Genomic DNA, 12074 nt, shown 5'->3' with positions numbered 1-12074 from the left:
ACCTGAAACGGAGCGAACCGGTTCCATAGAGAGCCGGTCACAATTTCCTGTCGTGCAAATTGGACGCGGTGTAAAGTCACATCCAATTCGCACTAGTGTGAACCCAGGCACCATCTCCTCCCAGCAAAGAAGCTTACGTCAGCGGTGCCCCCGAGCCACGATCCCATACCTCTGCAGCTGCACAATCTGACTGCCATTATACTGGCAGACTACAGTAAACTTCCTGAAGACGGCCCATCTGACAGGCTGAAACTCGTTGAGGTTGATCCGCATCATCGCGACATACTTCCGGTCCCGGAAATCGAACAACAACCGCAGCGGCGGTTTATCATTGTCTATGGGCAGATTTGCTGGGAACTTACCTGCTATTCACACCAGGCTTTTAGGCTCCTTACACACTGGGGCGGGGGTAAAACGGCGCTATTGTTAGCGTCGGTATTCGGCCGTTAGCGGGGCGGTTTTACCCCCCCCCCCGTAGCGGCCGAGAAAGGATTAAAAACCACCGCAAAAGCACCTCTGCAGAGGCGGTATTGCCGCAGTGTCCCATTGATTTCAATGGGCAGGAGCGGTGGAGGAGCAGTATACACACCGCTCATTCACCGCTCCAAAGATGCTGCTAGCAGGACTTTTACCGTCCTGCCAGCGCACCGCTCCAATGGGGCTTTCACATTGGAGACAAAGCAGCGACACTTTCAGGTCAGTTTGCAGGCACTATTTTTAGCGCAATAGCGCCTGCAAACCGCCCCAGTGTGAAACGGGCCTCAGGCACCCCTATATGCGAGTTCAATTATGTCTTTTTATATAAACTTTTAAACGGTATTGCGCAATAAGGTTTTTTTTCTGTCATATCTATCCACATGAGGAATACTTATCCTAGACAACGCCAGTCTAAAGAGGATCCACAGGGGCTGCTGCCCCACATGCGTGTTTGACCACACTAGCAATAGTCAGTCCCTTTTGAAGGGCGAGTTTACATCTATGTGGGGGGGGGGGGGGCACCTTCTTTGAGCACTTAACAAGTACGGAATTCCGTATCCATTTTTTGGAGCACTTTATGTGGGACTTGGAACTTTACGGTTTAAGTCGTTGAAGTTTGTTATGAGCACTTTAATGGGACTTTTTAGCAATCTTGATTCTAGGTCGCCATAATATAAAATGTGGTTTATGTATATTTAAATACCTGTGGCACTGGCGGTTTATATTCTTTTTACAGTCGTCCTTTACCTGGAAGGCCACCCACTTAAAGGTCAAGCACTCCAAAAAAAAAAAAAACAAAAAAAAAAACAAAAAATAAGACACAACCGGTGCAATCCAGCAGTGAACGGATAGTAAATATAAATGGTGGTAGATGGTAAATACGTAAATGTACACAAACACTAAACTGGGAATGTCCTTTTATTGAGTGAAAACACGACCGAGCGACTCACGAGGGAGACAAAATCATCAACTTTACTATGAATCTGCAAAAAAATACCCAAAACAAAAAAACGGCACCAAACTGGTCTGAACTGAACGAACGGTTTGTCCTCCTCCGAGGACAATCAGATGAGAGATCTCCACTCAGTACAAAGTGTACGTCACCCGGGTACAAGACGTCACTCCCCTTCCATTGGGGGGAAAAACTACAACTAAACCCACAATTATGTCTTCATCTCCCCAAAGTAGTCAGACAAGAATCAGGGATCCTCAAACTACGGCCCTCCAGCTGTTACGGAACTACATATCCCATGAGGCATTGTAAAAAACTCTGACATTCACAGACATGACTAGGCATGATGGGAATTGTAGTTCCTGAACAACTAGAGGGCCGTAGTTTGAAGAGCCCTGGACAAGATCATCAAAAAAAAAAAAAAACCCCTTTAGATTTTCAGGGAATTCATTTTTTTTATTCATTTTTTGTTTTTGCAATCGCCTGAGGAGGTTAAAAGGTCATCGAATGCTCACAGAAACTACGGCCTAAAATAAGATATTGGCTACAATTCACTGTAACCACTTCAATATCAGGCACTTTTACCCCCCTTCCTGCCCAGGCCAGTATTTAGTGCTGTCACTTTGAATGACAATTGCGCGGGCATGCTACACTGTACTCATGACATTTTTTTAAAACCAATAGAGCTTTTCTTCTGAAGGCATTTAATCACCACTGGGTTGTTTTTTTTTTTTTGCTGCATAAATGAAAAAAGGACTGAAAATTTTGGAAAAAAGTTTTATAAAAATAAATAAAAAGTTTTAGTTTCCGTTATAAAACTTTGTAAATCAGTAATCTGTCCCCTTCACGATGGTTGCCCCGACTATCTTTGTAGATGTCCCCGGTCACACTTGCCGGTGTTCTGTTGAATAATGCCTCCTATCGAGAAGTGCATCCAATGCACTGCGCATGCACAGTACGAGACATCACTCCAGCTGATATCCCGATCGTTTCGACTGGGCATGTGCAATTCGTCAGATGCATTATCCGACGAAAGGAAAGCCACGGAGAGAGCGGAGGGGAATGTCAGATTCTGCCTTGCTCTCAGCGCAATGTCATAGGGGCCAAAAACGATTGATATTGGGCGGATTGTGGCACGATCTTGCAGCGTGAATTTTTGGATGAGGACAGAGGTTGTTGCTAGACGGTGGAAGTTGCATATTGTCGTGAGCACTCTACAGGGGGACATCCGATTTAAGGAGGGGCACCAGTGTCCCCAGAGGACTTCTCCCCTTACAGCCAGTGTCCCCAGAGGACTTCTCCCCGTACAGCCAGTGTCCCCAGAGGACTTCTCCCCGTACAGCCAGTGTCCCCAGAGGACTTCTCCCCGTACAGCCAGTGTCCCCAGAGGACTTCTCCCCGTACAGCCAGTGTCCCCAGAGGACTTCTCCCCGTACAGCCAGTGTCCCCAGAGGACTTCTCCCCGTACAGCCAGTGTCCCCAGAGGACTTCTCCCCGTACAGCCAGTGTCCCCAGAGGACTTCTCCCCGTACAGCCAGTGTCCCCAGAGGACTTCTCCCCGTACAGCCAGTGTCCCCAGAGGGCTTCTCCCCGTACAGCCAGTGTCCCCAGAGGGCTTCTCCCCGTACAGCCAGTGTCCCCAGAGGGCTTCTCCCCGTACAGCCAGTGTCCCCAGAGGGCTTCTCCCCGTACAGCCAGTGTCCCCAGAGGGCTTCTCCCCTTACAGCCAGTGTCCCCAGAGGGCTTCTCCCCTTACAGCCAGTGTCCCCAGAGGGCTTCTCCCCTTACAGCCAGTGTCCCCAGAGGGCTTCTCCCCTTACAGCCAGTGTCCCCAGAGGGCTTCTCCCCTTACAGCCAGTGTCCCCAGAGGGCTTCTCCCCTTACAGCCAGTGTCCCCAGAGGGCTTCTCCCCTTACAGCCAGTGTCCCCAGAGGGCTTCTCCCCTTACAGCCAGTGTCCCCAGAGGGCTTCTCCCCTTACAGCCAGTGTCCCCAGAGGGCTTCTCCCCTTACAGCCAGTGTCCCCAGAGGGCTTCTCCCCTTACAGCCAGTGTCCCCAGAGGGCTTCTCCCCTTACAGCCAGTGTCCCCAGAGGGCTTCTCCCCTTACAGCCAGTGTCCCCAGAGGGCTTCTCCCCTTACAGCCAGTGTCCCCAGAGGGCTTCTCCCCTTACAGCCAGTGTCCCCAGAGGGCTTCTCCCCTTACAGCCAGTGTCCCCAGAGGGCTTCTCCCCTTACAGCCAGTGTCCCCAGAGGGCTTCTCCCCTTACAGCCAGTGTCCCCAGAGGGCTTCTCCCCTTACAGCCAGTGTCCCCAGAGGGCTTCTCCCCTTACAGCCAGTGTCCCCAGAGGGCTTCTCCCCTTACAGCCAGTGTCCCCAGAGGGCTTCTCCCCTTACAGCCAGTGTCCCCAGAGGGCTTCTCCCCTTACAGCCAGTGTCCCCAGAGGGCTTCTCCCCTTACAGCCAGTGTCCCCAGAGGGCTTCTCCCCTTACAGCCAGTGTCCCCAGAGGGCTTCTCCCCTTACAGCCAGTGTCCCCAGAGGGCTTCTCCCCTTACAGCCAGTGTCCCCAGAGGGCTTCTCCCCTTACAGCCAGTGTCCCCAGAGGGCTTCTCCCCTTACAGCCAGTGTCCCCAGAGGGCTTCTCCCCTTACAGCCAGTGTCCCCAGAGGGCTTCTCCCCTTACAGCCAGTGTCCCCAGAGGTTTTCTCCCCTTACATCAGTGTTCCCAGAGGACTTCTCCCTTACAGTGTTGTATAAATGTACTCACGTCAATATGCAACTTCCAGCGTCCTGAACACCAAATACAACCTCCATCCCCCAAATTCACGCTGCAAGGACTCCCCACAATCCGCCCAACAATTGTTTTCACATCCTACACACCGACAATCCGCCCAATAGAAAAAAAATATTCCACCTATGACGACGTTGTGCGCATGCACAAAGAGCGAGGCAGAATCTTACATCAAGATTCTCGCTCTCCGTGCACGTGACGAACTGCGCATGCCCCGTCAATACATCACACTAGCCAATTGGGATATCAGCTGGAGTGACGTGACATACTGTGCATGCGCAGCGCGTCGGATGCATTTTTTCGACAGGAGGCATTATTCGACAGAACACCAGCTACTGGCTCTCTTCATGCTGCGACACCTCGTGAGGAAAGGAATGCCGATAAACGGCAAGTTTGTTTACATTGTGATCAGCTGTGATTGGGCACGGCTGATCACAAAAGGTAAATGGCCGCTGCGATTGACCTCCATGGACACCTTCCTAGAACAAGAACTGCACTGCAGCCATATTTTCGGCTATAGTGCGGGCAAGAAGTGGTTAAACCCAAAAGAAAACCTTTAATATATTGCAGATTACCAACTCTTGTGATAGCTGCATTAGTTATTTTTAGGCTTTCCTCCTATTGTCACCTGGTGATCCAACCAGCAAGCCCGCTTTTCAAAAGAATCTCTACAGCAGAATATAACAGTTTACAAGGATAGGACAAAACCATTTACCAATGACAGTTGTGCTTACAAATGACCAGCTTTTATTTATCCACGTAAAACCTTCATCCCAAAAGGAAAAAAAAAAAAAAAAAAAAAAAAAAAAAAAAAAACTTTATAACAGATTATAAACTGGAGTTTGGCTTCAATTTTTTTTGTGTATTTAAATCTGCTAGTACATTTAACAGCCCCCCCCTCCAGACTGGCGATGCTGCTGTCCAAAGTTACCCCTGTGTTCCTTCATCCAGAGTGGGGGGGGGGGGGGGGCACGTTACTAGACAGATCACAAGGTGAAAACAAGAGGCAAAAAGCCTAAAAACAAAAAGAAAACAAATGCAGCCACCACATCTAATGATTGGCAAGCTGCCAGATATAAAAATTTTGGTTTTGAGTTTAATACCGCTTTAAATCCTACCACTGTGGAAAACGAAACTCCCCTTCTGCACTGCAAGGAATAAATGCTTGTTTATGCCTAAAGGGAACAGGAGCAGTCAGTTTTACTGACCTAATCCCTGGCTCCAGCAGCAGGTGGCGCTCAAATCACCTCCCCTGTGCACAGCCCCTTGGTGCCCTCACATACAATAGTGCAGGCCTATTGGCACATGAGAGGGGGCAGAGGGGGAAAGTTTCTTACAGCGTGGACGGAGGCTGCAATTTTTTTTTTTTTTTAAGGGGGAGGGGGGAGGGCACAAGTTAAGAAATTAGTTAAGAAAAAGTCCCTGTTCCCCTAGGCATAAACAAGCATTTAAACCTTGCAGTGAGGGGAAGCCCCCATAGCAAGAAGAGAGATTTAGGTTTCACCTGGAGCTGAGAAAAAAAAAAAAAAAAAAAAATCAGCTTCAATAACTGCGTAATGTTGGCCCCGACTCTTCCCCCCCCCCCCCCCCCACTTCCCTTACCATGTTATGAATGCGAGAACGTGGTGTTCTGTAGTCCTGGCCTAGGGTGACGACAATACAGCTCCTCCATGCCATAGATACAATAAAAGAGCCGGGACACGGTGGTCACCTAGAGCCCAGGGCGAACATGCCAAACAGCACCACCGAAGATGCATGAGGAGCATTATGTGTCAACCCCCCCCCCCCCCAATGTAAAAAAGAAAGAAAAGAAAGAAGAAAAAAAAAAAAAAGAAGGGGGGGGGGGATCTGCATGCTATCCCCTCTAAGTACAAATCAGCTTCTCCTGCTGAAATCCCTCCAGCACAAATGCCCCACCACCACTACAAATCCTCTACCCTTCTAATCCCTCAAGTTCCCTCTCCAAGTACACAACCTCTCGCCCCCCACTCCAGATCCCCACTCTCAGCACAACCCCCCCCTCACCCCCCAAAAAAAAAAAATAAATAAATAAATAAAAAATATCAATCATTCGCCTATTCATCCCTACTATCACAAAACCAAACCCCCCCCCCCCCCCCAAAAAAACCCAAAAAATATTACCCTCCTTGCACAATTACTCTTTTCCCTCTACCATATCTACCATTAGCACAAACCACACAAAATGTCACCTTCTAGAACAATTCTTACGCCCTGCTGCCCCCCCAGATTCCCCCTTAATACCCTACCCCACCTCACATGACATCACAGTGCCCAGGGCAGCAGCCCCTCCCGCCCATCCTTTGGATACAATAGTGTGTTGTCACCCGAGAACAGACAGATCACCTGGTGAGGATGTTTTTTTTTGGGGGGGGGGGGGGGGGGGGGGACTCCAAAAGGAAAAAAGGGAGGGAAGAAAGCAGCACTTCCGAGTCATACAAAAATAAATCCCTGCATCCCTTGCCATCCTACTGTGGATGTGATGCTCTGCAACAGCCACTAGATGGCAGTGTGCATATGGTCTGAACACCAACAGGAGATGACCTTGTAATCCAGGAGCTGGGGGTGTCCTTCGTTTTTATCCTTTTCTTGACTTCCTTAACCGTGGGAGCCTCAAAATTATTTGCACATCATGTGCAAGGCCGTATTGATTCATGCAGTTGCCCGTATTACATCTGAACACCAACAGACGTATATCACTTATGTATGAATGAGCTGAGATACCTACATTCCGCACATAGGCTGCCACCACCAAATACGCACTTCTCATGTCTTTATCTCCTTCTGAAAGAGTCATTCATGCAGCGGCACAGAATGGCCTTTACTCTGTCAAAATAACTAACTGAAGGTCAAAGGGATTCTACGCCTGCACTGCCTACACATTGTTGTTCTTAACCTTGGTTGATCTGTAAACCTTGATAATCGCTAAGCGGCGGCGTAGGAGCCATTCAGATGTGGCTTTTTAAATTGCAAAAATTAGTGTCTGTGTATAAATTGTCAATGAGTTTGTTAGCACTCACATGGACGCACAAAAGCAGGCTGTATACTGAACCATAAGGAGCAGAAAGAACTGTCAAAAAAGACCTGCATAACAAGGTAATGGAACTTTATTAAAGCAGAGCTCCACCCAAAAGGGGAAGTTCTGCTTTAAAGACTTTAAAGACTCATCCCCCGCTCCTCTTCAACAATTGGCACTTTTGACGAGCAGACATTTTTATTTTATTTTTTGCAATGCACTTCATATTTGATAGGTAAATGGAATAGCTATTTATTTATCAAACATTTAGGTTTAAGTATCAAAATTGTACTCAGTACAATTTTGAAGTCACAGGATGCAACAGCTGTTTTGGTCAAATGTCATTCACTACCTTTAGCTGTGAAAAGGTCCATTTCTGGCTTTTTCCCAGATTACTCCGAAAGTGATGTGTGCGTGTTAAATGACCATCTGTTCATCAATGTAAATAACCAACAAATTGATTAGGACTTCAAAAGAGACTCATTCAAGGTACCCCCCCCCCCCCCCCCCCATGTAGAAAGTATAAATTGTACTGATGCACTCAGCGTCTGCAGAGCAATTATGTCACCATGTACTGTATACGTTTGCTCCCCTGCCTATGGCTAAAAACTATAGAACTATAGGCTTGAATATTAAATACGTCTTTTTGAATGTGGTTCAGCAGTCAAAATGTTATTGGAAACCCCTAAGTTCTGGGATTTCCCTACCGTATTCAAAATTTTAAACTTTTATATTTTCTTGCCTTTACTGTTTGCCCTGATGGAGTCCTCAGACATGGGGTGGCCCTCCCTTCTGTTTCCTGTATAGTTAGAAGTCTAAATAAAGACATTGCCAGACTGAAGATCTCTAAAGATCCCTTCATGGACAAAAGGATTGATGAAGCAGCAAAGATCAAGAAAATGGACAGACTGGACAGTCCTTTGCCAACAAAGACAGATTAGAGCAGTGGTTCTCAACCTGGGGGTCGGGACCCCCCTCAGGGGTCGAATGATGATTTGCCAGGGGTCACCAAATCCTTGGCTGTTCCCGAATTCCGCACTGCTCTCCCAGCCTTTTTGCAGCCGCCCAGCAGCGCTGTCCCTGGAGCCCGCGGCCGCCCAGTTGGGCTGTCCTGGAGCCCGCGGCCGCCCAGTTGGGCTGTCCCTGGAGCCCGCGGCCGCCCAGTTGGGCTGTCCCTGGAGCCCGCGGCCGCCCAGTTGGGCTGTCCCTGGAGCCCGCGGCCGCCCAGTTGGGCTGTTCGCAGCCGCCCATTACGTTCACGGCATGGCTGGGGGACAGAGATTAGGGGTCAGCTGACTGGTGAGGAATGTGAAGTGGGAGAGGCTGGAGGAGACCCCATCTCCTGATTTCGGCATAGGTGTCACTGTTACACCACAAAGTCACAGACACAGAAAGTAACACCATCTGTGATTATGGTTGCCATTAAAAGTGCCCACTACAGTTCTCAGATCAGCAGATGACCTTGATCAAGAGCACCTAAGTTGGCTCAGAACTCCCCCCAGCATTGCCACTCATCCCAACTACCCACCAGCACCTGCCACTTATCCCATTCCCCCCACCAAGGAGTAAGAGAAGGAATAAATATAGAGAATACATGGAAGGGAGAGGAAAAGATGGGGAGGAACAAAGAAAACAGGGAGAGAAAGAATAAGAGAAAGACGGCTAGAGAGAAGAATGGGGAAAAACAAGAAATTAGGATAGAGAAAGAAAGGTAAAAAAAAGAGAGAGTGGTACAATCCTAAAATGTACCATAAGGGTTTCAATACTGCACGAGTTGAAGGAACTCAGGGAGCGCTAAATGTCCATTAGGGGTGCAAGTTACTTGTCTTGCCTTGGGTGCTTACCACCCACACTACCAAAATAAATTTTACTGTTAGGGGTCCCCACAACTTGGGAAATTTTATCAAGGGGTCACGGCACTAGCAAGGTTGAGAACCACTGGATTAGAGGATAAAACAAAAATGGAGATCTGCTGTTATTTCCCTAATCTTCAATATGATGAATGCATTGGAGGGTTATCCCAGCTCAGCAAAGTACATCAGATAGGAAGGTGTACAACAATCAGAGTGTTCTGCCTGCCGCACACGGCTGGGACTTATTAATGAACGGTAATTTCCTTTGGCTGCTCCCCTGCCCGGCCCAACACACAAAGAAATGTCATTCACACATGCGTCATCCTGACAACATAGGACTCCAAAAGCCTTTCATCCTGTTTTTAAAAGCTTGTTGTGTTTCTCCTCGCTCTCCCCCCCCCCCCCACCCCCCCATCTTCCCCGATTGACGCTTTCAGGTAAAAATAAACAGACATGACCGCACAGCCACGGTGTACACAAACAACTTAAAGGGGAGGTCTACCTAAAAATAACACTACCTGCTGCTTCAAATGCTGTGTCAATGAGGACTTTAACCACGGAAGATTTACCCTCCCTTCCTGACCAGGCCATTTTGTGCGATACGGCACTGCGTTACTTGAACTGACAATCACGCCGCCGTGCGCCCAATAAAATTGAGGTCCTTTTTACCCACAAATAGAGCTTTCTTTTGGTGGTAATTGATCACCTCTGCGTTTTTTATGCTATTAAAAAAAAAAAAAAAAAAAAAACCTAGTGCGAATCGCATGACAGGAGACTGACCGGCTCTCTCAATGGAGCCGGTTCACATATCTCTGAGGCGGACTGCCGAGCGGATTGCACAGAGGTCCTGTGCGTCTTGGCTCCGTTTCAGGGCCGAACTCAGGCAAAAATTCGTACCCGATTAGTCCCTAAAACAGAGAACAGGGACGCACCGGACCCCCTGCTGTGAGAGATGTGAACCCAGCCTAAAAAGTAGACGTTCCCAGCCTTACAAGAATACATAAACTGCAACAAGCAGAAGAGAAGCGTCAAAAGAAGGCCTTATGCTTTATATAGCCATCCTACAAAGCACAGATCCACTTTGAAAGAACACAAAGTCCTCTTAAAACAAACAAAAACAAAAAAGAAAAAAAAAAAAAAAAACACAAAAAAAAAAACCAACAAAGTCTTCCTGATTTAGAACCTTCTGACATACAGCTAAGGGACTCGTACCTAAAATTTGTCCATTTCTTCATTAAACTAACACGAGTACAAAAACAGCACGAACGTCCTTCTCCCGTACCGCCAGGAGAGCATTTCAGTTCTTGAACGACCACCTCTGAACTCGGAGCGCTCGCAGCGAGGAAGCGGGAGCCGCAGGAGGTGGCGCGTGTCCTGGTTTGACCGGCTGGCAGCGAAATAATTATCGATCCTTCCAGGATGTAGCTAATGGGCGATAAAAAGAATACCCAGAAGATCTTGCGGAATGGATTGGAAGGGGTCTGCTGAGGGTCACAGATTAGACGGCCGTAAAAAAAAAAAAAAAAACACCCCAAACAAAATCACTCAGACTGCCTTTCTGCACACAGAATAGAGCCGAGATCACCAACTTCACAGAGAAAAGCCTCAATGCTTTTTATTAGCGCCTTTTGCGTCACGCTGGTTACTATAGAGTGCTAAAATCACTTTATAAAAACTGTACAAGGCGTGATTTACACGAGAGCCACCTACAGCGATAGGCCAGGATCAGTTTGTTTATTGTAAAGCTGAACTTCAGGCAGATAGAAGAGACAAACTAATGCAACTTTGTATCCATTGACAGATCACGAAATGTCCTGTACACATCAAAGGAAAGGTGCGTTCTGTGCGCACACTGCCCTTACAAGATGCACGTGGGCGCCGTTTGTTAAAGTGGTTTAAAAGGCAGAGGTTTTTACCTTTAAGTGATAGGAAAGAAGAAAAGAAAAGAGATGAAAGAAAAGAAAAAAAGAAGAAGAAAGAAAAGAAAAGAAAAAAGAAGAAGAAAGAAAAGAAAAAGAAGAAGAAAGAAAAGAAAAAGAAGAAGAAAGAAGAGAAAAGAAAAAAAGAAAAGAAAGAAAAGAAAAAGGAAAAAGAAAGAGAAGAAAAAAAAAAAAAAAAAAAAAACCAAAACAAACAAACACAAAGCTTTACAAACATGTTCTACTTACCTCCTCTGTGCAAGGGTTTTGCACAGAAGCCCCGATTGTCCTTTTCTGGGGTTCCCCCCGTGGTGCTCCTAGCTCCTCCTCTTCTCGAGTGACCAAAAAGGAGAGCTGCATTCCATGGGCCACTTGCGCAGGCTCGCTCCGAGTCCTGCTGCTGCGTCCATTGACAGACAGCAGGACTCGCGCGCCCCCCCCCCCGTCACTGGATTTGATTGACAGCACTGGGAGTCAATGGCTCCTGCTGCTATCAATCTATCCAATGAGGACGCGAGAAAGTGGCTGGAGCTGCTGATGTTTGTCCCCTTTGCTGAAACGATCGGTTCAGGTAAGAGGAAAAAAAAAAGGGGGTCTGCAGCACAAAAGGTTTTTCACCCTAAAGCATAGAATGCATTCAGGTGAAAAACCGTGAAGGTTTACAACCCCATTAAAAGTGATTGTAAACCTCAGACATGAAATATGAACAAAGCGTATCCGTCTATAGCAGGGATATGCAATTAGCGGACCTCTAGCTGTTGCAAAACTACAAGTCCCATCATGCCTCTGGGTGTCATGCTTGTGGCTGTCAAGTCTTGCTATGCCTCATGGGACTTGTAGTTCTGCAACAACTGGAGGTCCGCTAATTGCATATCCCTGTTCTATACTATAGTGTGTACTTGTCTCAATCCAGAGCACTAAGTGTCGTTTCTGTCAGCTGCCTCCTTTCACTGCCATCAGCACAAGTCACTTCTGACAAGTTTTCCTGACACAGAAAGATGGTGACAGGGGAGGGAGCTCCAGCACACAGCCTGTAATGGACAGCCT

At 47.6% G+C, this 12074-nt stretch overlaps 1 protein-coding gene across 1 annotated transcript in view; it reads right to left on the bottom strand.

Moving 5' to 3' along the window:
* QARS1 (glutaminyl-tRNA synthetase 1) overlaps nt 1–273 on the bottom strand; it is a 90579-nt gene extending 90306 nt beyond the window's left edge. Inside the window, exon 1 of the mRNA XM_073591885.1 lies at nt 192–273. Coding sequence (XP_073447986.1) covers nt 192–273 — 82 coding nt within the window. The remainder of the gene's footprint in view (nt 1–191) is intronic.
* Between the last annotated feature and the right edge of the window lie 11801 nt (nt 274–12074).

The sequence above is a fragment of the Aquarana catesbeiana genome, linkage group LG07 (genome assembly GCF_042186555.1).
Source record: "Aquarana catesbeiana isolate 2022-GZ linkage group LG07, ASM4218655v1, whole genome shotgun sequence".
Taxonomy (NCBI): Eukaryota; Metazoa; Chordata; class Amphibia; order Anura; family Ranidae; genus Aquarana; species Aquarana catesbeiana.
The sequence above is the reverse complement of the archived record's forward strand: the minus strand, read 5'-3'. Positions and strand labels throughout refer to the sequence as shown.